General features: G+C 33.3%; 3 protein-coding genes across 3 annotated transcripts; 1 reads left to right on the top strand and 2 right to left on the bottom strand.

Moving 5' to 3' along the window:
• Window positions 1-1,300: 1,300 nt before the first annotated feature.
• On the bottom strand, window positions 1,301-2,937 carry LOC111513782 (uncharacterized). Its single transcript, XM_023170007.2, has 2 exons — window positions 2,729-2,937; window positions 1,301-2,672 (listed from the first exon to the last, which is right to left on the bottom strand). The coding sequence occupies exon 2, from the start codon at window positions 2,663-2,665 to the stop codon at window positions 1,469-1,471; it is 1,197 nt and encodes a 398-aa protein (XP_023025775.2). The 5' UTR covers window positions 2,666-2,672; window positions 2,729-2,937; the 3' UTR covers window positions 1,301-1,468.
• An 8,456-nt stretch (window positions 2,938-11,393) lies between these two features.
• On the bottom strand, window positions 11,394-16,570 carry LOC141483934 (uncharacterized). The gene has a single exon (XM_074179027.1). The coding sequence runs from the start codon at window positions 16,268-16,270 to the stop codon at window positions 15,035-15,037; it is 1,236 nt and encodes a 411-aa protein (XP_074035128.1). The 5' UTR covers window positions 16,271-16,570; the 3' UTR covers window positions 11,394-15,034.
• A 413-nt stretch (window positions 16,571-16,983) lies between these two features.
• Rtc1 (RNA terminal phosphate cyclase 1) lies at window positions 16,984-22,683 on the top strand. The gene is made up of 4 exons (XM_023170006.2): window positions 16,984-17,700; window positions 19,640-19,825; window positions 21,195-21,499; window positions 22,296-22,683. Exons 1-4 carry the CDS (start codon window positions 17,412-17,414, stop codon window positions 22,644-22,646), a joined length of 1,131 nt encoding a protein of 376 aa, XP_023025774.2. The 5' UTR covers window positions 16,984-17,411; the 3' UTR covers window positions 22,647-22,683.
• Window positions 22,684-24,274: the final 1,591 nt, after the last annotated feature.

The following is a 24,274-nucleotide window of genomic DNA, read 5'->3' as shown; positions in this document are numbered from 1 at the left end:
TATGTCTTTTGCCATGAGTACCAAGGCATATTGTGCTACAGAAGCCAACTATTCCACCCTTTCCTATATTGTAAAATAAGTGTGACTTGATGCTCATTTCATCGAAACAATGGTATTAAATAGATTGAATCAAAATTTCATGAGAAACAAAAAAGAGGTAGTTTAGCAAACGTTTATTTCGCTTGGTTTTGAATCGTTTTTCTGAAATAACTTTTTTATATCATTGGGTTGGTTGTTCTAAACCAAAACTTCAGTATAAAATACAGATATCTTAATTTTGGGTTGCCTAGTTTGCTAATTATGAAGTGTGTCAATCGAATAATATTCTAGTTTTATTGTTATTGACGACAGAATGTAAGAAAAGACATATTTTCAATTTATGGTAGATTATTTGGAACATATAAATGGAAAGTATGCTCCAAAAAAGGTTATTTGAATATACATTTGATATTTTGCTTTTGCAGAAATTTCAGTGGAAGTAATTTTTTTCCTACAGATACATACTAGTCAAATCAAAAACTTGATGTGGTTCAACAATCATTATTCTTTGTGGATTCCCAGTGGAACTCCGATTGTTTTGTTTTGTCATTTCATATCATTACTTGTGAGGAATATATTCTTTGCAAAGTTCAATTTCATCAAATTAATTTCATAAAAAAAAGTCTGCATATTAATGACCCCACTATAGATATATGGTCTATAAAAATTTATTTTATGATTTTTGTTATATGTTCATTTCTTCAATCGTACATAATAAATACCATAAAGTCATACCTTTTTTCGTCAATTGGAAATCGAATAAAATTAATGCCGACATCACCCTGCAAATTACATCAACTCGACACTTGTTCATTCTTCACAAATACAAAACCACCACTTACAACGACTCACTCTGTAATAATATTCTATTCCATGGTAATTGCATCAGATTCAGTCGGTTGCGCTGTAGGTTGGCTGAGCATAAAATTCGAGGTGGAGAATCTTGACCCAAATATGGAGGAGATTGAACTTACTTGTGTTTACTTCTATACTGTGCCAAAGTCGACTATTTTGTAACCCTTTTCTCTATATACAAACTCTGGTTTCTCTTTGATATTCGCGGTTTGAGGTTTCTGTCTGAGAATGATATACAGATGGTGTTTTGGAAAGGGATGTTTTTATCGCCAATGACAGTTACTCTCTTTAGGAAAGAATTAATTCAAACACTGATTCATGAGACCTATGGCAGGTTGAAATGTCCCAGAAGGTAAAACATTTAGGTTTGCAAATCTTTAAAAATATAGAGAAAACATAGACTGAATTATGAAGAACTTGTTTTATTGATTGGTAATGAAATAATGTCTTAATCAATAAATTAATACTACTCTTGATCGTTTTTGACTGTTGGTACTCTGTACTATTAAAAAGAAATAAATTTGAAAATGGAAATATTTTGCCTGGGAGTAAATAAATTATATGACAGTGTGTTCTATGAATAATCTTCTAGAGGTTGAATTCCGAACATTTCATCTGAAAGATTTATTGTAGGTTCCATTTTACCTGGTACTAAAATCAACTGTTCAATTAATTTGACAATATCTTGCAGCTCACTGGTTAAACATTGAGTTTGAAGTTTCCTGTCCAACAGCTCCTGTTCCAATAGTGATAACTTATTATTAAGTTTCTGAGATTTTTCTGTGGTTTCTTTGATGAAAGATGGGGTAAAATTTGAAAGTACCATAGATTTCTCCTCTATAAAAATATTTAGGCTTTGGAACATCAATGGAAAATTGAGTGGATCATTGTTTGTTATTGAATGTAGTAAAATATTAGGCTTCTTTATCTCCTCTTTGTTATACTCGAGAAGTGAATTATTGCTAGTGAGGTAGGATAACAATTCCTTAGATTCTAAAAATAAATGATTGATTTGTTTGAGCATATCCCATTCATTTTCTAGATGTTTTATATTCTCCTTGAGGAATTTTATATCAGGATAGAGTGGATATTTGTTACGAAACTCCTCTTTAGTGAGCAAAAGCTTTTTTCTTGCCTCTCCAATCTTGTCATTCAAGTCTGCCAGATCTGTTACCAAAGATTGTGCTTGCTCTTTAACTTTCTTGTATTGATTTTCATATTTGATTAAGTAATTACTTGTGCTATTTTCTATTTTAAAGGTAGCTGTTTTCATATTGTTTATTGTCACCCTCGTCATGATGGCATTTTTATTAGGTTTAGGGCAAGCAAATAAAGCTGATTCTTTCGTTTTACGTAAATGTTCGTAAACAACTAATTGGGATAGTTTCAACATAAACTTTGTAAATTTTGAACCTCCTGGAGATATAAGATGAGAGGGCATTATATGAGGTATATCTGCATTTTCATAAATAGAGTTGAGCTCATTTATGTATTGTAAAATTTCACTACGAAATTTGTTTTCCCTCCTGATTTCATAGGGAGGCCAAGTTGATAATTTCTGTCTTGTAAGTTCAGGATTTAGTATATCCAGTAGGTAATAGGCTACTTCATAAAAAGCTGCTTTGTTGTTTTTTACAAACATATCCTTTTTGAAAATGCGTTTGAAATCCTGAGATGGTTGATAAAAATACTTGAGTGCACATAAATTGTCATAAAGTTGATCATGAATCCTGTTTTCATTTTCTTTGTATTGTCGAAGGTTTGTGGACATTTCAAATCTGAAAAGGATTCCTTTGAAGCACATAAATCTTAATCATATATTGATGTAACTTACATAAACCCCAGAAACAAATCACGAAATGGGTAGGAATGTATGATTATTCATAAAATTTATATATTGATTAATGGAATTCAAAATATTGAAATCTAATCATATCGCTGGCACTGCTCCCAAATTATTCGAATATACAATAACATAACGAACAAATTATAAAATATTTCGAATGAACAGTATTGCCTGATCTCACTGCTGTCAAGCACTGTAGTCAAATTTCAAACTAACATCAAGAGTCTAGAGACAAACATTCGTCAAAAAGTACACGTACGGAGCAGCCATACTTGGCCGAATTTTGCAAAACTTTTGTGAATAAAATAGCTGCCACAAATTGGCTTGATGCGCCGCAATGGAAGCAAAATCCATTAACATAGGGAAAGAGCTGCCACAAATAAGTTTGAATATCTCAGCTTTATTGCGACGCAGATGAATTATAGAATAACAGAACAAATATATCACACATATGTCATCCTATATTCACATTGGTTTCAGATATGGATGCCTGAAATCTGGAATAAATTCTATTAACCCAACAACGGAGACAGCTGACTCCGTTATGATCCTGAAAAATGAAAGTTTTCAAAATTAACATTTGCTTTCCGGGAAACCCAATTTAAAACGTTACTTTTCCTAGTTTAAATTCCAAAATCTCTATCTCGAATTGAAAAAACAAAAGTAATAAGTTTATAGAAAAAATTTTTGGAGCTCAATCGAATTCAAAAGTTGTGAAAAATCAAAAAGGAACGTACGTAATCCAGGGCGTTATTCTTCACATGGTGCATTCGCCTTTCAATTTACGAAAAACCCTGAAAATAAATTTACTTCTCAGTCCTCCACCTTGATGAAAGTCACATACTCCCTATCCCATTCAAGATGTGGCTAAAAAAAAACTTTCATCTGCCAGTCCGCAGATGAAACTCGTCTAAAGAGTTATTTAGAAGGGATGTAAAAAATGTTTTTGTCTATAGACAAATTAGCTTTAGTTACTTATTATTTTATGGGTATGTTTATCTCTATTATATGCGTTTTAGACGAGAAGTTATTGAATCTTTGATAATTTATATTTTATTTTTATTATTTGACTTGCACTTTGAAAATTGGGCCCTTTCGGTTACGCTTTGTCAATAAGTATATCTTATGACATTGAAGCCTATTTATTTTTATCATTATTATTGCTATTATCATCATAATTTTCCCGAAGGTTGAGCTGTCATTATAATAGTGATCTGAATTAGGACTTGAATTGGAATAAGAAACTACTACACGAGATTTAAATGAAGATTCTATAAAATATTTTCATCAATTTCAGCTTCATAATTTGCTTATAGCCATAAATCAATTGTGACATTTCACAAATTGAGTGGGCATACTTGGAGACTGGCTGTAAATCAAATTATCAGGCCAGTTCAAATTACCTACACTGTAGTTTATTGGACTATTAGAAAACAACTACTTCCCTGGCTAATACCACGAAGGGCGTTGGATTATATCCGACAGGTGTAAGTACAGGATTCTTCACTGAAGTTATTCCTGCATATGCTGTTGGCAATACAACTGCCGAAATCGATTTTCAATTATTGCAACACACTTACAGACCGGTTTCGAGCTATTTGGACACTCACTCATGTTGATGATAGACACTGGTGTCCATCATGAACATGAAGTCGATGATTTTCCATAATTGAAAATCGAATTTCTTTCAAAGTAACCCACCGCCTATCCGAAATTTACCCAATTCCTCGTATAAGGAAGAAAAAGGGAAAAAATGAGTGGGCATACTTGGAGAACAGTTGTATCGCCAAAAACATATGCAGGAATAACTTCAGTGAAGAATCCTGCATTGACACCTGTCGGATATAATCCAACGACCTTTGTTGTATTAGCCAGGGAAGTAGTTGTTTTCTGATAGGTGTCAGCCATTAACCTACAGTGTACTTAATTTGAGACTGGCCTGACGAATTGTTTTTTTAAATAATTCAAATGTGACGTTGCCTAGACCGCGCCCAGCCCGGCCGACGTTTCACGGTTGTTCGATGTTCGCACCGGTTCGATGGAATATTGACGAATAAATCCACGAGTAAAACGTAACAGTTAAGAACTGTAGTTAAATTCTAGGTTAGGGGGAAAACGTGATAGAAATTAGTTAATAAGGCATCATTGTAACTTAGATATTGCAATTTTGTATGCACTTGGTTGAAAATATTTTTAATAAAGTGCACTTCCCAGCCTTGGTTCGTTATAAACTACATGAGACTTCTTCAAGCAGGGTAACATCAACGTCCAAGAAAGCGAATAATTTTGCATAGAAATTTAGTAGAGTCAATAAATGCATCGAAGTGTAGTAGGCGGAGCCTAAGCGTGCTCGTACGCTGTCCACGTTAACTGTTCTTTTGCAGAATTGTGAAATTTCTTGAGAAAAAGCCAAGGGAAATAGAAATTTCCATATAATAAAATATATAAATCTCAGTAGAGATATCGGACGTTGCAGTAGTATTGTTTCACAAAAGAAAGTATTGGAGATAATTGAACCTTGGATTGTAAGAGAGAAATATTGTACAAAGGCGTATCCAGCTGTAGTTTCTGCGTGGTCAAGGCCTTTTTGAAGACAAGATCCATCGTTGAAACGGTTTTAACTTGTCCTTATCAAGACGACATAAAAAGAATTCGTTGACGACGACTTCGGCAACGAAGGACCAACTAACCGGCCTTCTTAGACGTATCTGCCCTATCTTCTTAGTTCCAAATACTTCGGGAGGTACGCCGACCCAGCTTACTACTAGTGGCGTAACCTAAGCGGGTTGCGCCACTAGTAGCCGGGGGCTTTAAACGTCCCAGTTCTCACCATCAGGCTAGGTGGATAGGCAGGTAAAGTCGCGAAGTCGAGTGTCGGATAGGTGTAAAAAATCGTAGGGAACTTTCTGGTCCGACCTTATGCTATCGTGGTGGCAAGTTGTATCTTCGCGGCACCTTCAGCTTAGTTAGTATACATTGAGATTCACATTCAAGTCAAATCTTTGATAATAAATCACGTTTCGCTTCGTAAAACTGCGAAGATGCAGACATTTTCGTGTTCTCAGATGCTAGGATACCATCAGGTCCTGAAGGACTGAATGTGAATTCAATACCCTCCGATGAACCATCGATCGCCGACTCTCGTCTAGGAGGGGCTTCGAAGCAGAAGATCTAATGCAGATCTACGCCTAGCCGGGTACTTCGTCAAAAGGACGTCCCGAATACGGACATACTGTCTTGACGACAGAATTAGTGTGGTTTTGTTCGGTTTGTTGTTGAGAGGCATAACACTTTATAAGTGTTTGTTTTCAGTGTTCGGCGGTTTTCTGCTATCAAAAATAAAGATTCAAAGAATTTGCATAAAATTTTGTGTGAAAAAAGAATCAAGAGCTCAAAAGCACTTGAGATGTTGGGATACGGTGATGGTACTCTGAGTCAGAAAAATGTTTACCAGTGGTTCAAGCTTTTCACTGAAGATCGAGAAGATGTGAATGAACGCCAATGACCAATGAAACCAACAACCAATGAAAATGTTGGGAAAGTTAATTTGACCAAAAAAACCGTCGCATGAGCATCGCTCAGTAATTGTTGAGTCACGTCCACGGCAATTCAGATTTGCTTAAAAGGGTACCTGGTGACGAATCATGGGTAGTATATGGTTATGACATCGAAACGAAAGTCCAATCGTCCTAATAGAAGAGCCAAGACTAAAAAAGGACGCCAAGTTTAATCAAATGTCAAGGATTTCTAAGTTTTCTTCGATTACCGTGGTGAAGTGCATCAGGAGTTCTTGCCACATGGTCGTACGATCAATAAGGAGTATTATCTTGAAGTTATGCGTTACTTGCGAGAAGAAATACGAAGAAAACGTCCGGTATTGTGGAAAAACAATTTATGGCTTTTGTATCACGATAATTCACCTGCTTTGGCTCTCTGTGACTGCTTCAATTGTTATATTTCTCAAACTGAATTAGAATTTGTATAAAGTTGTATTTTAATTTTGTGCAAAGACATGGGGTGCATTCGGACAGCCAGACGGGGGGCACATTCGTACGCGTACGAATGCTCCCCTTTAGATTTTATTAACCACTAGTACCTATATTAAATTTAATTTTTATGAAATAAAATATAGTGTCAGCTTTTAAAATTATCGTGCAGACAACACAATAACATATTTTCCCTTTTATGAAATATTCTACTTCTAAGAAAATAAAATATTTTTGATAAGTCAAGGTTATAATTAATATTTCATTGCAGAATCATGGTGCGAAAATATAAAAAAAAGATACGCGTACTCAAGAAGTGGATGAAGAGTCAATGAATCTAGCAATTGATGATGTAATACAAGGACGGTTATCGTATAATCCTCAAGACATTGTTACTGGAACTGGTGAACCTTCCACCTCTGCCGCCGAGACACAATCTGTAACGAGTTCTTATCTTTCCATAACACCAGAGGTTATAAGACCTTATCCTACATCTGTTAGAAACAGAGAAACCAATATTGGGAGAAAACCGGGTAAATCCCGTATATATATAAATACACCTGAAAAAACTGAACTAGAAGAGAGACATAGACAAAGAATTGATAAAAAAAAGGAAGGCCAGAGCCAAAGCAGTGACCCGTAGTTTGAAAGAACTCTGTTCAATAAAAAGAAAGCTAACAAAATAGAAAGCAACGAAGATTCAGAGGAATCTGAAGGATCGCTATTTAGCTTGCGGGAGAGTTCAACATCTCCAGTTGATTTAAAAATGGACGAAGAGACTGATGATCATAGTATCAATAATAATTCAATTGTGATACCAGAGAAAATCAAAGATAATTGTTATGTTTTGGTTAAGTTTGAAAAAAAGACTTAGATTCACACTCTGTGTATCAGAGATGTCGCCATGATCCTCAACCACGCTAGAATGGCTACACTTTATACATTTGCAGTTGATTTAAATAATTATAATGTGCAATAAGAAACAACCAAATGTGTGATTAACTACTTTAAGTTTAAATTGTCAGACTCTATATAACGATGTCATACAAAATGATTGTAACCATCTCATTTAGACTGATTGTAAAGCTTAGAATTATCAATAAGTAAACTAAGGACGAACGATTTTATTTTTTTAAAGAAAGTTTTATCGACTATTAATCAAGTCACATATTTTCAAGTTAGTTCTTTGATAAATAAATATTTTTATAATTATTAATAAAAATTCAACGACTTCGATTGGCTTTTTAATTAGCCTGTATGAATCTACCCCATGGCGTACGAAACTACCCCACCTGCTGTACGAACGTACCCCGTACGTGGGGTACATGGTACATGAAGTTGATAAATTCAACAATTAGTGATGAAGAAAAAAAAAATTAAATTTGAAAAGTGTACGAAGGGTAACCACTTTCCCCTATCCATGATAATAATTATACAATTTTCACACTACAAATTTTATTTGAAACGTTTCTCGCTACACGGTAGCTTCATCAGTTGGACGGGTATTCTTTTATTTGAAAGTGAATTCCTCATACCTCTCAATTTTTCATCATCATTTTGACAAGTTGACATATTTTTTAGAATATCAAAAATGTGGAAAAGCTATGGGGCACTTAAAAAGAAAACTTTTGAGCTAAATACCATCTTGTCGAACGAGAAGACAACGAACAAGCAGTCTGAAGATTTACGATAACCTGGTAATCGTGGATGGTAACATTTTTGTTTATTAAGTAGGTAGGTACGCCATTTCGTGGAAGCAAAAACAACTGCAAGCACCTCTTTCTCATTGGAGCTGTAATACTTTTCTTCATCCAGCAAGAGTCAGCTGGTCCAAGCTTCTGTCCGACGTTTTTCATCAAGGATTTGAAAAAGTTGGGCCCCCAGACAAGGAAGGGCAGAATCCTGGTAGGAAAATACAGTGGCCTCTTCTTGAATGTCCTTTCTTTTTTATCATTCCACTTCCAAAGAACACATTATCGGGCGAGTGCTGTGAGGATTCATTAAACAGGGCAAAATTGCCTTTCATAGTTACACAAACCCATAAACCTTTGCAGCTCCATGACAGTGCCAGAGCAGCATAAGCTTCACTGTGAATTCAACTTTGTGTAATTTTGCAGAAATATGTTTTAAATGTATGGGATGTTCTTGGTAATTTTCAGAGACAATCAGCAAATCATCGACATATATTGTTTAACCAAAAGTAGGACCAAAGATGTCAGGGGGCTCATCTTTCAATGACTTTCCATTCCAACCATAGTGTAATTGCCTAGTTTAGATTCTTGATGTGTCAAGGCATTGAGTATGGTTTTACGAAAAAAGGACCTTCTTTTATAAATTTTATAGTTTGTAAATGAAACCTTAAAAAAGCAATTATGAAGATAAATCATTAGCCAATAGACATTCTTTTGAAAATTCAAATTAGGTAGAATTCAATCAGTATAAAAACGCTTGAGAAAGTATGAGGTTTTGTAAACTGTCTAGTGAAAATCTCAATGAATCTCGAATAAAAGGTGCTTGCAACGAAATTACACCTGAAACATTCTATAATGTAAAGAATGAATTTGTAAGTAAACTCGATTTGGTCAGGAAGTGACTGGTGGGACGTTTTGAACATTTTTTGGGATAAACTGGATACAATTTTCAATTAAGTTGAATTTATAGTTTTTTTGCAAATTCTTCAAACATTCAGAAACGACTGGTCAGTTTCGATAAATAAACCAGTGTAGGATAGAGAATTTTATGACCCAACATATGAGATATCACAAAACCCTTTTTTTCATATTAAAGAAAGTTGATAATAGTCCTCTTGGTAATGAACGGTGTGATACACTATATTTTTTCTTACTTAATGTTCTAAAAACAATGCATTTTCACATTAACTTTGTCTAATCTCGATATATTGTCCTCTACAAAATCTGAAACAGATTCAAGCCCATCTTGCATTTGTTCCCGTTAGATTCACAAACTCATTTAAGTTTTGAGTAAATTATCAATAAACTAAATAATCCCCATGGATGGAGAAAACTTTCAAATATTTGTGAATCATTATTGAAGAGAACAAAATCTAGGCTTGTAGGCCGTGATCGAATGTAACCTGAAGTAACAAACACTTCATCTGCTTCTGCGGTAGACTCCAGCAGTGATATGCACGTTGACTGGGAGGACGAAAATTATATCTTGAAGTCTCAGCAAAGACTGACTAAGCCTCAGATTTGGTTTTTATACATCTTGAAGTATTTTTGGATGTCATCAATTCTACAGCAGTTAATAGTAGTGTTAGACTGACCATACAGTCGGGATCGCGTTTGCCAGCCGGGCCCCAACTTAGGATTTCCCCTATACTACCGCGCAAGCCCCCCGACACTACCTATCCTCAACAGACGTCTTTTTCCAGGTTTTTGTCCCGAAACTTGGGCCTAGTCCCTTCTTGATCATCATTATAGCATTCATAGAGATAAATGCGTCACAACCTATGTACTTGCTGTAATCCAGTATAATCTATGCATTGATGAAGTAACAACTAGCAACTAGTCCTTGGTTGATACCGCAAATTGTCTATGATAGATACAATAACTGTATATCAAAAGTGTTACCTTGTGATGATTTTAGTGAATCCAAAAATTGTTTTTGTTGAAATCAGTATAGTTTGTTCAAGATGTTGGACACGCTATGTAGGTCATTTTCATGTTTATCTCTCCCTTAAATTGTTCGTTGACCTTTTCCAACTCAGTTTCATCTGTTCTCACCATCCGTTCTTCATCCACTTCACTTGTTACACAAATCAATCTTATCTTACTAGATCTTGTGGTTATCTCTCTCTTCACCTTGGATAAGAACTTTTTGTTTTTTTGTGGAAACTAGGTTGGCTGTTGTTTGTTCACCATGCTTTTGTTACACTTCACTTGTTACACGAATCCATCTTATCTTATTTGATTTTGTGGCTACCTTTCTCTTATTTCACCTTGGATATGTACACTTCACTTGTTACACGAATCCATCTTATCTTACATGATTTCGTGATTACCTTTCTATCTCTCTTCACCTTGGATATGTACTTTTATTTTGTGGAAACCGGGTTGGTTATTATTTATTCAGCATACTCTTGTTACACGAATCCATCTTATCTTACTTGTTCCACTCATCCTAATGTTATCAATGTTACACTTATGGTTTCTACATAAGTGGCATATGCATTTAAAAATTTGTATTTGATACCACAAAACACAACTTTTTATTCTTGTATAGTTTTACTCTATAAGACACTATTTATTCAATTAATACAAATACATATTTCACTAATAAATAAGTAGTGCACCCATCGACTTGAAATATTTCATTCAACACTACAAAACATGGCCGTTCCTTGTAAATTTGAACTTTTACAATTCACTCAACTGATACAATTATTCAATTGAATAGTTTTCTTTTCTTCAGTCATATCACTCACTGTAACTTCTGTATTTAGTTAGTCACCATGCGTATTTTCAGTACTGAATAACCTTATTCACAAAAAATCTTCTCCACGGTGGACAGATTTCATTCTCAACAACAATAATTAAATAACAAAAATTTCCAAATAATCCACGACTTTTCTTTCACAATATATCATTTCTAATGATTTTTCACATTTAAATCAGTGTATAAATTGATGGTGTTAAAAAAAGATCTGATTCATGGAAGTTTTATTGTGAGTAGACTCCGAGAAAAACATATTTCCTGGGTGACTTTTCATTACTCAATAGATTTTACGGAGTATTATAACAGTAAAGTACCCCAACTACAGAAATGTTTTAATATTATAAAATAAAAAAATTATTTTAAAAATTATGACTATAATTATTCTTCAAACAACATTTCTTTTGTGGATAACTCAATATTTCATTTTTGGATTTAAAACCTTTCACAATCTGAAAAAATGAAAGCTAAATCAATAAAGAATCTGAAGGGGTGTAGTGAAGGGCAAATTGAAGAGTTCACCCCGAAAAGTTAGTATGTAATATAAACTACTGGAAAGTCCAATTAGTCAGTAACTTGTCTTATTTATAAATTTTGCCTACAAATAAAAAAAAATCAATTGAAAAAAGTAAATATTGATACTTAGCTTTCTTAAGTAGTTATCGTTTCGGAAAACAATCCTTTTCCTTTTTCGAAACCTATATTCACTATAAAAATCTCGCCTCAAACTGTGATGGTTCTAATTTTTTTTTACCCAAGTCCAGATATCACACGCGGCAGTCTACATGAACACACATACTGGATGTTTTCTGAGAATTCAGTTCAGTTAAGGTTCATATTTTCGTTTTCAATCTCTCTTCTTAGTAATGACAACCAGGTACGAATCATTTCCACAGAACTATTCAAAATACACTTGTTACCTGCAAAAATAATATATGCGGATTCTTCGAGTTTTCTAGTTTTTCCTTGTGTTTTTGTGGTGATGATTTTTGTTTCACTTCATTCTAGCTTGTTCACCAGATGATTTTAGAATATGTTCCACTAACCCAGATCCTGCCATCTATCTTCTCCTCATATATTCAAGATGTTCATTTTTTCTCGCATCTAGGGGTCTTGAGGTTTCACCTCTATAACTTTTTCCATAGGAACAAGATATATTGTAAACACGTTTCACTCTCTCAACTGTATTTTCGGGTTTAGTTTGTGTCAAAAAAGACCTCAATGTGTTTGTGGTTCCAAAGGTTGTACTTGCATTATACTTATAACTGATGCGTCTCAATTTCTCAGACAAACCGGGAACATAAGGCATGATATTAGTTGGGAAGTATGTATATTGTTGTTATTATAGTGACTGTGGGATCTGTATATGTTGTATATTGCTTTTACAAACTTCATCAAGAGCTCTTCCCACAAACTGTTACGGATATATGTTTTGCTCCAAAACTATTTTAATGACAGTCATTTCCTTTTCATTATTATGAACGGAACTGCATACTGATTTTGCCCTATTATACAAACATCTACCTATACCTTTTTTGACGCTAGCGTGATTATATTTATAGTGGAGATATATGTTAGTATGATTGTTCTTTTGAGCAATTTGATCATAACATTGAGAAAAGGAAGTTGATTATGAACTTCCCTTTTTGATGCCGATTTTATCGTGGATTCTCTTGAGTTCAAATAATTCAAGAAAACGTTGATATTATCTGGGTTATGGTCCCAGATAGTGATCAGATCATCAACATATCTCCACTATATCTTTGGACCATTCTGGTAAGTTTCGATATATGTTTCCTCAAAATGCTCCATGAAATTTTTTTTCAGAATCGGTGACAAAGGTGAGCCCATTGCAATTTCAAATTCTTGTTGATAAAAATCCTCCTTGAACTGGAAAACTTTTATCGGTACATAATTTCAGAAGCTCCAAAATAACTTCTACAGTGAGTAGACCCCTAGATGTGAGAAAAAATGAACATTGTGAATATATAAGGCAGATGGCAAGATAGGGGTTAGCAGAATATATTCTAAAATCATCTGGTGATCATGGTATAGAATGGAGTGAAACAAAAAATTACTAAAGAAACTCATGGAAAAATTATAAAACTTAAAGAATCGGCATATATTCTTTTAGCAGGCAACAAGTGTATTTCAAGTAAAGAGGTTGAAAACGGAAATATGAACCTTAACTGAACTGAATTATCAAAAAACATCCAGTATGTGTGTTCACGTAGACTGTCGTATGTGACATCTGGACATTTCTATTTTTTGACTTGTGTCAAAAGTTCACAGTTTGAGGCAAGATTTTTATAGTGAATACAGTTTTCAAAAATGGAAAAGGACCGTTTTCCAAAACGTTAACCACTTGAGAAAGCTAAGTATCAATATTTAATTATTTCAATTTATAGACAAAATGTATGGATCAAGTTACCAACTAATTGGACTTTCCAGTAGTTTATATTACGCAGTAACTTTTCTGGGGTGAACTTTTCAGTTTGTTTTTTAATACACTTTAGCAGTTGTCTATTGATTTAGCTTTTATTTTTTCAGCTTGCAAAAGGTTATAAACCCAAGATAACAGTTTATAAAAATTACTATGATTATTCCAAATTTCATCAAGTTACAATATACTCTAATAGCCAATATGAGATAGCTCCAAATTCCCATAAACTGAGTGTCTTGTCATTTTGTTCCTTGTATTCTATGTTTTCAATTAATTAATAATTTTTATATGTCTATTTCATTAGTAACATAATTGTAACAAGCAATTATCATTAAAATATTTTTCTCAAATGAGATTGCCTAAATATATTGATGCAATCTCATTTATTAATAGGTGTAGTCATGGTGCAGTAGATAGACATCTCAAAATGAAATTCACTTGACAGTTTTAAAAAAATCCAGGTAATGACTGTCCATAAACAATATTTCAATAATTAATTTTTAGGTAATTAATTTGCTAGGCTGTATTGCACACAACTCATTTAGTTTGAAATTGGGTTGAAAAAGAATACTGAATGAAGTTTTTTTGCTAGAGTTTTTTGAATGTAATTTTCACTAAGCAATCAGGAAAAGTTGAACTTTCTCTAATCACAAACACTACAAGATTATGAAAAATTAGTTTGTTTCATTTATTAGTAGTTTTCACTTGAATCAATTTATTGTTCATTCAAATAGCGGTAGCATGAAAAACTGATGCTCGAGCTGATATATTTTTCAACAATTACATGAAAGTTATATTTTCCAAAATATTCTTTAATGAATCCTACCTTATTGAATTCAGTAAAGGCACAATTCATTCCACACAATTCTCCAAATTGTATCCTAAAAATATTGAAATAATGAAACATAACCTGTCAATTACTATTATATAAATAGGAATACATGAGTTCCAATAATTCTGACAACTCAGTAGATAGTTACGTTAACTCATAAAGTAAATAACAAATCCCAGAAAGATTTTTTGTCATAAATGTATAAGTCAGATTATTTGGATCACAGAATAAAACAAGTTGCCTTTTTAAATTCTAATACAATTGAAAGCCATTGAAACGACAATATTACCAGAAAAAGCCATAATTGGGTTATATTGACCCAAGTGTATTCACTCAGACAGATTGGAAAATATGACTTTCAGGCATAAGCATAAGATTCCCTTCAAAGTATCATACTTCAAACTCAAGTTATGCAAATACAAAATCTCAACACTGATCATTTACGGCTATAATATACCAAAACAAAAATATTATTGAACCCTATTATTTTTTACCAAATCAAAATTTGGATGAACCCTTTCCTATCAAATAACATCAACTTTCTGCACTTCTCAAACTAAATGACTGAGTTCAGCAACTCATTTCTTTTTCATACACTTGGCAGCTATATGACCTTTGAGACCACAGTTGTAACATAATGGAGCATGACGACATATCTCTGCAATGTGCCCGTATCTACCACATGTGTAACATTGTTTGGAAGCATACATGTCAGCAACTGGAGGTGGTCTGGTATTTGACTGAAATTCATCTATCTCAGGATAGTTATCAACTAAAGTTATCTCTCGGTGGATGGGCCTCGATACCATTTCATGATCATCCTCCACGAGATGGTGTTCCACTACTTCATAATTTTGAAGGTTACAAAAATATTGAGAGTATAAAGACTCTGGAGTCAAAAAACTGCCTGCCTTTGCTTCTTGCTGCAGTAAGGGATTAACTAGTCCATCAATAAGACAAGACACTGCATTAACTCCAGATATCTTGCAGGCTTCTATCAAATACATCTTGCAGAAATAGTATTGTGTGATGGTTTCCTCAGGTTTCTTAACTCTATTAACAAGTAATCGTAAAGTGGCTGCAAACTCAGTATTATCAGGAAACAATTTAGTGATGAGCATCTTTAATTCTGGCCAAGTATAGTCATAGGATTCAAGTGTCTTATACCAAGATTTGATTATTCCAGTCATTTTACTCTCTATAAATTTTATGCAAGTTTTCTCATCAAAGTTTCTTTCCAAGCACTCTTCACTGATTCTGTTCAACCACATGGATGTGGTAAAGTTGGTATTTCTAGGAATTAATTCTCCCGAGAAGGTTGGGTCGCTTTGTTCCATTGGAGGTTTCACATTGACTTGACTTTTGTTTTGAACAATTGCTTCCATCATTTTTTCCAAGCGATCCAAACGACTCGCACTTATATTCCTATCGTCTTCTTCAGTTTCATCTTGCTTCCCAGATGAAGAGCCACGAAATTGGCAGATAGAAGGATCCAAAGACTCTTCCATACTGTTTATGTTAGGTTTGTGTAATCCTGTCAAATGACTTTTGTTTGACTCGTCCTGTTCTTTGTGTCTGTGTCTATCTTTTGACAAACCACCAATATTTTTTTCACGTCTGTTATGTCTTCTCTCACGATGTTTATTTTCATATCCAGTGTGGCTTTTTTCATTACATGCGCTGTTTTTTCTGGAAAAGTATGTCTTCCGTTCATTTTCGAAGCTACAACTACTCACAGAACTCATACTAAAACTCCTCTCTCTTCTATATGAAGATTCAGCTCCCAATGGGCTTCTACTTCGTCTTCGCATCATTTTTGTATCCTTATACAAACACCGAAGTCTAAAAATTGTCACCAGTAATTTAAAATTAGGCACAATTCACAAGACTGTTTTCACTAGCAGAATGCTTTTAGTATTTAAGATATTCACTTCAAATGAAGTACTCGGTTCGTGTGAAAGAAATTCAAATTCCAAGGAAGAAAAATAAAAATTAATTAGAAAACTACTTCGTTACTGGCCATAGGTTTTTTTATAGAAACGTATATATAGTGACGCTCAATCATTTACTTTTGGATTAGGATTGATTAACCTATCATTTCTGCAGTGCTGCTTCTTTTTATCATTTAGATCGGTTCGACATCTGAGGTTATTTTACCAGTTCCGGCGGTGCGTTCCGTCCTTAATCGATTTTTTGTAAATTGATTCAATAACCTTCTTTAAATAAGTGAGGAGTCAACCTCTTTTAATGTAGTGACTTGTTTAATTGTATCGAAATGTTTCATGAAAGTGTTCCGTATAAGTGAAATTTCACCTCTTTCATTTACTATATTGTGTAGCAATCTTGTGAATGATATCTGATTCAAATCTATAATGAATATTTGAAATATAAACTAAATAGAGAAAAGTCTTTTTTTGTATAGTTCAGTGCTCATATAAAAGTATTCGTTTCTAAAATATTTTTCTTTAGTGTTATTTATTGTTTATATGGAAGCAGCTGTTTCGAAATGACTTTTCTTCCATTTTTTGTCTGAAAGTTACTTCTTTGCATGATCTACACATCTTTGTAAAGAGATAATTCTTGAAATTGATTCCTTCCTTCCTTTCTTTGTAAGATTCCAACATTGTTGTATCAAGATGTAAAAATAGAGAACTAAAACTTTCTTTTTTATTCCATTTTCCACAACTATGTTTGATACAGAAAAATTTGCAACATTCGAAAAAGCATGTCTGCGCCTTTAATCCCATGGCGATAGACAGATATGACGTCACTTTCAATACACAAACTCTTTGGCCCATAGCCAAATACAATTAAAGCCAAAACATAGAAAAATAAGAAGAAGAGACAATTTTTGGTTATATCGTGAAATGAAAGATTATGTTCATAAACAATAACTTTTTTGACATTAAAAGAGTTGTTAACGATATTCATAAAACCAAATAAAGATTAAAAAATATGTCATCTAAAAAGGGTAACATCTTACTTTATAAGGGAAGTAATTTTCTGAGGCAAAGACTGATTTTGTCTGTGTTAAGTGGTAAACCAGTTTATATATCTGAAATAAGAACCTTGAAAGATGAACCGGGCCTGAAAGAATATGAAATTAGTTTGATCAGACTATTGGACAAGATAACGAATGGAACTGTGGTGGAACTTAACGAAACTGGCACAACCGCTTACTTTCAACCAGGTTTATTATATGGAGGTGCTGTAGAACATGATTGCTCTTTGCAAAGAGGAGTAGGTTAGTATTTTTCCCTTTTGATACAAATATATGGTTCGGGAACGTATAATATAAGTAACTCTTCCACTGTCACTGTTCTACATGAATTTTTTTCAAACATATTTTATTGTTTTTTTCATTTGATATTCGACAATTTCAAGAAGATTTTTACTTGGATTCACAGAATTTTTTCTTCATTATAGATGTAGATCTTCTAGTACTGACAACTGAAGATGGTATACTAATATATCCTATCTAGCATTAACATTTTATAAAGTGAAGAGGGAGGATTATATATACACAACTCAATGAAATTGATACATCGAAATTATTTTCTTCAATATATTCCAACTGATTTATTTTTCAAAATGTATCATTTTTGGTGATTGTAGAATTGGAACCAGAAGATGTGCGTTCTTGAAAATTACACAACTCTTATAGAATCTTGGGTAGATCAACATAGTGAAAACTGTTTTTTTGTCACCCATACAGATTTCAAGAAAAAAATGTTACAACAATGAGACTAAATTTTTATAACCCCTTGTAGAATTGGAACCAGATGATGTGGGTGCATTGAAAATCGAACAAGTCTTATGGAATCTAGAGTAGATTGATGTAGTGATAACAGTTTTCTTGTCACCCAAATAGATTTCAAAAAAAAATGTTGAAACAATCATACTCATTTTTTGAGATTCCTTGTAGAATTGGAACCAGATGATGTGCGTTCATGAAAATCACAAAACTGTTATAGAATCTTGGGTAGATTAACATAGTGAAAACCATTTTCTTGTCACCCATACAGATTTCGAGAATAAAATTGTTGAAAAGATCAGACTAACTTTTTTAAACCCCTTGTAGAATTAGAACCAGATGATGTACGTGCATAAAAATCAAACAAGTCTTATGGAATCTTGAGTAGATTGATGTAGTGACAGTTTTCTTGTCACCTAAACAGATTTCGGGAAAAAAATTGTTGAAACAATCGGACTCATTTTTTGAGATTCCTTATAGAATTGAAATCAGATGATGTGTGTAAAAAATTCAAGACTCAAAATTCAAACAATATTGGTTAGTTGGAAAAGTTAATCATTTGCTGATTTTTTTGAGAGTCATATGATACTTCTCAAAAACTCTTGAACAGCTTTTATCAATTTAGTAATTATTTAAGACTCGGATCTTTCCTAACAAAACGTAAAGGAAAATGGAAATTCATTTCCGTACAGCTTTCGGAAAATTAGTATTTTATATCAAAAGGTGATACTGACTGTTAAATGTGGTGGTAAATGTGAGATCCCCTCCTAAAATTAAGGTTGAAGGTAATTTATTCTTGTAAGGTTACCTCCCCATGTACCAAGTAATTTATAAGCCATGACAAAATAAATGACTATTTGATATAAAAAAAACTAGTTTTATGAAACCCAGACAACCGATTCACGTTTGTTTTGTCAAAAACCCTCAACGCGATAAATGAGATTGACCTAACTTTGTACACATGCTGATAGATGGTGCAAGAATCGAAATCTGTCCCGTGTATTTTGTTAAGATCTTCAATTTATGGACTATTATGTAAAAAATCTTTCACACAATATCAATTTAATCCAAAATGTAGACATTGAAAATTAAAGTGCCAACTTGACATTGTCAAGCAGCGTTGCTTGAGTTGTACCCAGAATACCTGTGACTAAAATGCTAAAATTTATTGGATCAGTTAATTATTTCCTTCTCAAGAGTGCCCTGGGTCGAGATTTTTTGACAAATTGTTTTACATGGGGAGGGAATCCAAGTGATCACACCAGAGGAATGGTATTGTTATGATTCCTAACTGAATGGAAATATTTCTAAGATATTCAGTATTATAATTCTATCATGCATTTGATTTTTTTTCAATGTCATCAAGTGGTATGAATTGAGTAATTCATATTTTTTTGAGTTTTTGATAATAAAATTTATATATTTTCAGGATATTATTTAGAAGCATTGGTTATGCTAGGTTTATTCTGCAAACAACCTTTAGTTGCTACATTGAGGGGCATTACTTCTAACAATATAGACCCTTCTGTTGATGCCATAAAATCATCTATGCTCAATACAGTCAGGAAATTCATACTGGATGATGAAGATTTGGATTTGAAGATCAACCGAAGAGGTATGTTCACAAATAATGTAAAACACTTGTTATTGTTGTTTTCTTTTTGATGAAATATTGGTTCTATACAGGGTGTATCTTGAATGATGTCATTAATTTCAGGTAGTGATTACTTGTCTTGTTTTATGAAAAAAAGTGCATATGAGTGTGTTTCCTAGTTTGCTTCGTTTCCGAATAACGGAGTGTCAAAGTTTTACTGAAAATATATCTCCAAGATAGATTTTTTCAGCTCCTCTAGCTACATTCCCAGTGAACAGATAATTTTTTGATGTTGGAAAAATTTTTCAACCAATTCCCTGAGATATTTACAGCAGATCGGATCTCGGAAAATTTTGCATCGAACACTTTTTCTGCCTCATGAAAGTTATGGTCTCGCCGTAAATAAGGATTGCTTATGTTTTTTCTCTAAAGAACAAAATGAAATGAGAAGCGAATTCTTAGTATCAATAGTGACAGCTACCAAACTAACACAATACTCTCTGTTACTAGGGTAATGCAGTTCATTCACAAAAAATCCTAGATCGGAAATAAAACAAATGCTTTTTTGGCGAATATTTTGGTTCAATTTTACTCCAAATGTAATTTATTTCCGTGAACAATTTGTTTTTCTTATACATTACAAACTTTGTGTAACCTGTGATAATTAATTTTGGAGAAGAAAGGTATATACAAAAAATGTAGAAAACTTCGTAGCCGTTGCAGTCCTCTTCTGATCGCAGTTATGAATCATCACTTTTTCCGGTTTCCAATTCATATACCAATAACTTCACAACCGTTTATCCAAATGAAAAACATTGTATAGAGAATTGAAATACCTTTCGTGCGAAGGGACACAAGACTTCCCCTTTCTATTTGAAAAAAAAGTTGATAGCGTCCTCTCTGTGGCAAGTGATATCACACCATTGGCTTTTTTTGTCAAAAAGTATTGTAAAATATTCCTTTTCATGCAGATTTAGTCCGACTTTGACGAATAAGTTGGGGAAAGAAATAGTTCTGGAAAAAATGTTTTCATTAGACAAATCTGATATATTTTTGAAGTTTGCGGAGTTTGAGAAGCTGATAAAACAGTATTCTGAAAATAATATCAAAATACTCCATACACTACTCAAGAAACCTTTTTTTTGACAGTAGAAAATCTATTGATTTGATAGTAATAATGACGAACCAAACACGAAGTTGTTAATTACCACTTGGTATATAAGATAGCTTGTTTGCAAAAACATTTTAATTCATTACTTTGTATCAGAAAACCAGTCGCCATGAGAAAAATTTTCAAGAATTTGACTTGGTAGTTCGATAACTTATCTGAAGGGAACTAAAAACTATTATTTTTATAAAGAATACTTTGAAAAATTCAATTGTTTTTTAGGATTGATGCCTTTGGGTGGAGGGGAAGTAATTTTTAAATGTCCAATACGAAAACAGACTCGGCCTGCCCAACTGTTGGATTGTGGTATGATTAAAAGAATTCGGGGAACTTCATATGCCCTAAGAGTCTCTCCAGCTATTTCCAATAGGATGGTAGATAAAGCAAAAGGGGTCCTACTGAACTTCATACCAGATGTTTATATAAATACAGATCAGTGTAGAGGTAAACAGTCAGGAAAAAGCCCAGGCTTCGGTATTCATCTAGTAGCAGAAACTACTAAAGGATTTACTTTTTCAGCAGAGCAGGTAAGTTGAGTTGAGTTAAATGGGTGGTTCATCATTTTTTACTCCTTTTAGTAGTAAAATAATGAAACTGTGAAACAAAATAAAAATGATTCTAATGAAAATGCTTCACCCTAATTTCATAACTATAACAACCTATGAATAAATTTTCCACAATTTGTCTTTTACTGTCGAGTTTCTTTCCTTTCCTATCTTTTTTTTCTATTCTTGTTAAGATTCATTTCTCCAATATTTTATATACTGATAAGAAATGCTAAAATATCCAACATAATGTTGAAGTCTTCAGCTCCACCCTATAAAAATTAATGAATTGGCCTGGGTTGTATCTAGAATGTTGCAAAATCTGTATGAAAGTTTTTAACTTGTTCAAATGTTTTGATGATACTACTTAACTTGTTTAGCAAAATGCGTGAGGAAAGAAATAAATCTAGAAAAAGTGTTTCCATTAGACAAATCTGATGCATTTTTGAAGTTTGCAGAGTTTGAGAAGCTGATTAAACAATATTCTGACATTGAGACAACATTGAGACAAAATATATGAATAACTGATTAAAAAAATCCTTCGAACCATATCTACCGAGAACACTATAAAGCAAGCCGAGACCTAAACTCGACAGACTTTTTTGTTGACAGTAGAAATCTTATCGATTTGATCTCAATTATTGATGACAAAAAGCTCAAAGAGCTTTTCATTTCTTCAACATATTTCAATTGACCCACTCTTGCATTTCCTATTATCACAAGATGTATAGGGGATAGATTCCAGGGTATCTTCATGTATAATTATTGTATGTTATAGGTATCAAATGTTGTATCTAATGGGGAGGATCCTTCTATTCCTGAAGACTTGGGAACTGCTGTGGCTCATCGCTTACTTTACGAAATTTACTTTGGTGGAGTTATAAACTCAATTTCGCAGTCCTTAGCAATCCTCTTTATGGCCCTGGGAGACAAAGACGTGTCAAAAATAGTAACGGGACCACTCACTGAGTATTCCATATGGTTTCTGAGACACCTTAAAGACTTTTTTGGCGTTACCCTCAAGATTGAGCCACAGGAAGATGAAGAAAATAGTGGTGATGGATCTGCAAAAGTTTTACTTACATGTGTTGGGATTGGTTATACTAATTTAAGCAAAAGGACAATATGATACCTATAGTTATTGTTGAAGTAAATTTTTGCACATATGTATTTATATTTGAATCATGCATTCCTCACGATGTAAATCTTCATGGAACAATAATTTCAGTATGATTATTGATGAAACCAGACAAGATATCAGGTATTTTTCACCAAATTTTCGTTAGTTGCGTAATTACATATCAATACTAACTCCAGTTATTAGAATTGTTTTGCTGGTTGATTTCTATTAGTATATTGTACTTATTGGTGTATGAGGTCTGTTCAAAAACTAAGGTGAATGTTCAAATGTCGCAGGCTACGTACATTCGATGAGATATTTTTTTATTTTTTATGTTAGTACAATCATCTCGAACATATCTTCATAGATTCAGCTGTTTATAGCTGTTTTAAAATAAGTAAAGTAGTGCCTATCTTTAAAAAAGGTGATCCCAATATACCAGACAACTATAGACCTATCTCGATTATACCCATTTTAGGAAAAATCCTAGAAATTGTAATTAAAGAGCGCCTCTCCAATTATTTAAACAAATACAATCTTCTTCATGACCATCAATTTGACTTCATCAAGAATAGATCTACAATAGTGGGAAAGGTAATACAAAAAGTTATCGAACATGTGGAGGGTGGTGAACTCACCTCGCTAACATTGTGGGATTTGAGTAAAGCCTTCGACTGTGTCAACCACAATATCCTTATCAGTAAACTTGAAATTTTTGGAATAAGAGGTACAGCCTTAAACTTATTTAATTCATACTTAACCAGAAGGAAACAAGCCATCTGCACAAACGGGGAATTATCTGTAGGTGAAGTAGTTTCCCATGGCATACCTCAGGGGTCAATCCTTGGACCTATACTTTTTGTAATATATGTGAATGATATTTTTCAAAGCCTACTACCTGGCACAGTCATCTGTTTTGCAGATGATACAACAATGATTCACTCTAACTCCGACATGAGTAAGCTACGCGACAAGACCAATGAAATTGAAGAAAAGACTCTAAACTGGTTTACTTCCAATAATTTTAAATTGAATAGGGGAAAAACTCAACAAATAGTTATATCTTCAAATAATAGGGTAACCACACAGAAGCACGTAAAATTATTAGGTATAATTATTGATGACTCACTTAAATGGGAAAATCATATTGACTTTCTATGCAAAAAATTGTCAACTCAGCTCTACCTTCTTCGCCAGCTGAAAATATAAGTACCAATACATTACTAATTGCGTATTACTCACTATTTCACTCCCATTTAATGTATGGAACTCTCTTATGGGGAAAATCCTCTCATGCTCAAAAGATTTTCTGTATGCAAAAAAAAGCACTTAGAATAATAGCTGGAGCTTCATTCAACGAACCACTTCAACCTCTCTTCATCTTTTACAAAATTCTGCCTTTGCTTTGTATATTTATTTTAAACACTTTGTTAGAGATCTATAAAAAGAGAAGTATATTCTCCACCCAATCAGACTATCATAATTATCCCACTAGAAATGCAGATAAACTTAGACAACCGCTGAATAAACTAGAAATGTCTATACGAAATTCACTGGACCTCAAGTTGTACAACCATTTACCAGTTGACCTCACTCAGCTCAGTACTCTCATCATTCAAGAGAAGAGTTGAAACATT

Source organism: Leptinotarsa decemlineata, unplaced genomic scaffold (genome assembly GCF_025532065.1).
Source record: "Leptinotarsa decemlineata unplaced genomic scaffold, Ldec_3_MD MMD2_tig00004307_RagTag_RagTag, whole genome shotgun sequence".
In the NCBI taxonomy this organism is placed as follows: Eukaryota; Metazoa; Arthropoda; class Insecta; order Coleoptera; family Chrysomelidae; genus Leptinotarsa; species Leptinotarsa decemlineata.
Note: the sequence above shows the minus strand (reverse complement) of the source record. Positions and strands in the feature narration are given on the sequence as shown.